Genomic DNA, 2,744 nt, shown 5'->3' with positions numbered 1-2,744 from the left:
CATTTGACCTGGGCCCTTAATTTGGGATGAATTTTCTGGGACCAACCCTTCAATGGGTTTTTAGTTGATTGGGCCCCTCCCTTATTGGGCTAACTTTTGTTTTTAACTGGGCCTAATATAAAGGCCTTTTTACCTGGGCTTTTTAAACACTTTAGGCCCTTAACTGGGCTTGATTTTTTCAAGGTTTTTCTAGAATTGGGCCTTATTTCTGAGCCCAAATTCCAGGTTATTCTAAGGTTTTTCTGGATTCTTCCAGAATCTTTTTAAAAATTAAAATTTTTCACTTGGTTTTTCCAGGAATTTCCAGGATAATTCCAGAACCTTCTCTTTGTTGGGCCCAAATGGGCTTTTTAAGGCCCAAATCACCTCTTCTTTGGCTATATAAAGGTGGGTGGGGGGAGTGTTCCTACTCACACTCTTCACTCCTCATTTCACATATTTCTTCCAACTTCCTACTCTCTCTCAACCTTCCTCCCCTAGTTTTCAGCCTCCTTCCTTTCAAAGTTTCCAGGCTTTTCCCAGCTTTACTAATGGCTGACAAGAGTTCTGAGAGGGCGGCCAAGATAGCCTCTGCTTCAAAACGAGGTAAGGATATCGAGATCCGCTCTTCATTTAATTGATATGATTAACACTAGGGGGGATGAATATCCCTCCACTGCACATCTCGACTCTTTTAATCATTGTAATACTTGGCACAACATAGATTTCAATAAACTAAATGCTCGTTATAACGTCCTTCCTCCTCTTAGATTAGTTCCAGTCTCTGGTGGTGATCGTACTTGCCACTGGAGACCCGATACTCTCTTCATTTACACAGATGCCCTTAATGCTGGGCTTAGGTTTCCTTTTCACCCCTTTATTCCTCATCTTTTGGCTGATTTACAAATCAACCCGTGTCAGCTTCCTCCAAACGCCTGGAGGAACATTCTATGTTTTATGGTCTGCTGTCTTAGGGAGGGCTTTCCTCTTTCTGTAGCTGTTTTTAGGAAAGTCTTTCAGTGTTACAATAGTTCTTCCAATATCTGTGGCTGGGTCTATGTCAAGCAAAGGCCCAAAAGCAAACATATCTTTAACAGCGCCTCTATTCCTGATAATAATCAAAATTGGAGGAATAGTTTCGTTGGGTTACGTTGGGAGAATGGTGACTGGGGCACACTTTTTCGATCTTCCTTCGGGAAGGTCAGTGATGGTAGCCTCAAATCCATTCACTTAACTCCTGAAGAAACTATTATTTATAATGGGCTTACTCAGGATGATGGCACCACCACCAGCTGGACTCTCTTAGAGGAGTTTTCCCTGATTCATGTGGGACTATCCTCTGTTTCTCAACAGGGTATTTTTCTTCCCTTCTCAATTTTACTTCATTTCATGCATTATTAACATCACTTATTTTGTCCTTTGCTTTGTTTCAGCTGCTAAGGAGATTAACGAGGACAATGTTCCTTTGGTTGAGGAAACAGCTAGGATGAAGAAAGCTCGGCTCGCAGGCCTAGACACCCGGGGAAAGGCCACGGAACCTATCTTTTTGAAGAAGCACAACGAGCCTATAGGGGAGGTTTCAACTGAAGGAGCTGGAGGCCATGGTGCTCCTATCACTGCTGCTGCCCCTACTACTGCTGCCACAGGCGCCTTTCAGCCTCTCTGGGGATTCCGCCGAGGGGACACCGTAGTTGGTTCCACGAAACATGCTTGGGATTGGTCCTACCATAGCGTGACTCCCAAGGATTTTACTGATGTGGTGGCCACCCCTGATCTTGAGAGGATTAAGCTCATGGGAGCTCAGTCTCTGGCTTCGGTATGCCTTCTCTTTTTTAAACTTATTTTTCATTCTTGTAGCATTTTCTTGCCTTATACTTTGTTAATTGCTTTGTTCCAGTCTAACGCCTACTTTCAAGGCGCTGTGAGGCAAGCCGAATCGTGGAAGCGGGCTTCTGATAAGGCCGATAATGCCCTCAGGAGGCAACAGAAGAAGTATGCTACCCTGGAGAAGAAGCTCAAGCGCAAGGAGGAAGAACTCAGAGAGTCTAACGCCGAGCTGGTGGTACTTCGGGCGGAGAAGGATAAAGCTATAGACAACTATCTGGACTCGGAGGAGTTTGCCCAATCCATGAGGATTAGGGATGATTCAGTCTTTCCTGGGTTTTTTAGGACTGGTTGGGACACGGCCCTTGGGACCGTGAACGAGGCTTGTCCTGATATTAACCCGGCGGACTACATCTGCCCTGATGACGAGGCTTTGCTACAGAGGTTTCGTACCCGAGTAGTTGTCTCGGACCATGTTCCTCAGGATCCACTCCTTCCTCCTCCCGAGTCTTCTTCCAGACCTGCTGAGGATGACAGCTCTTCCTCCTCCTCCGAGACGACAGAGACATCCAGCGAGAGTGGAGAGGATGATAATATGGATGCCGAGGGTACTTCAGCTCCTTAGAGCTTTTTCAGCCCTGCGTGGCTTTCTGTTTTTTATCCTATTTTCGAGACTTTATTTATCGAATTTTTGTAATATCTATCAGATCTATTTCATTTATCACCTTCTATGCTTGCATCCATGCATTTGACTTTTATTTGTTAGGCCACAAACATACTTTGAAGAACTCATGAATTTTGTAAAATTGTCTGGGATTCGTCCCTTACACAAGTAATAATAAACTTCGTAATAAAACTAAAACATATAAATCCTAAGCAAGCAAAGCTTCAAGGTGCTTTTCAACCTACTCGCCATCCTGACGAGTGAGAATCGTATCCGG

General features: G+C 44.5%; 1 protein-coding gene across 1 annotated transcript; it reads left to right on the top strand.

The window, feature by feature from the left end:
* The first annotated feature begins 1,664 nt into the window (after positions 1-1,664).
* On the top strand, positions 1,665-2,520 carry LOC141717394 (uncharacterized). The gene is made up of 2 exons (XM_074519444.1): positions 1,665-1,795; positions 1,877-2,520. Exons 1-2 carry the CDS (start codon positions 1,772-1,774, stop codon positions 2,426-2,428), a joined length of 576 nt encoding a protein of 191 aa, XP_074375545.1. The 5' UTR covers positions 1,665-1,771; the 3' UTR covers positions 2,429-2,520.
* The last annotated feature ends 224 nt before the right edge of the window (positions 2,521-2,744 follow it).

This window comes from Apium graveolens, chromosome 4, assembly GCF_009905375.1.
Source record: "Apium graveolens cultivar Ventura chromosome 4, ASM990537v1, whole genome shotgun sequence".
In the NCBI taxonomy this organism is placed as follows: Eukaryota; Viridiplantae; Streptophyta; class Magnoliopsida; order Apiales; family Apiaceae; genus Apium; species Apium graveolens.
This window is presented reverse-complemented; position numbering and strand designations above follow the sequence as displayed.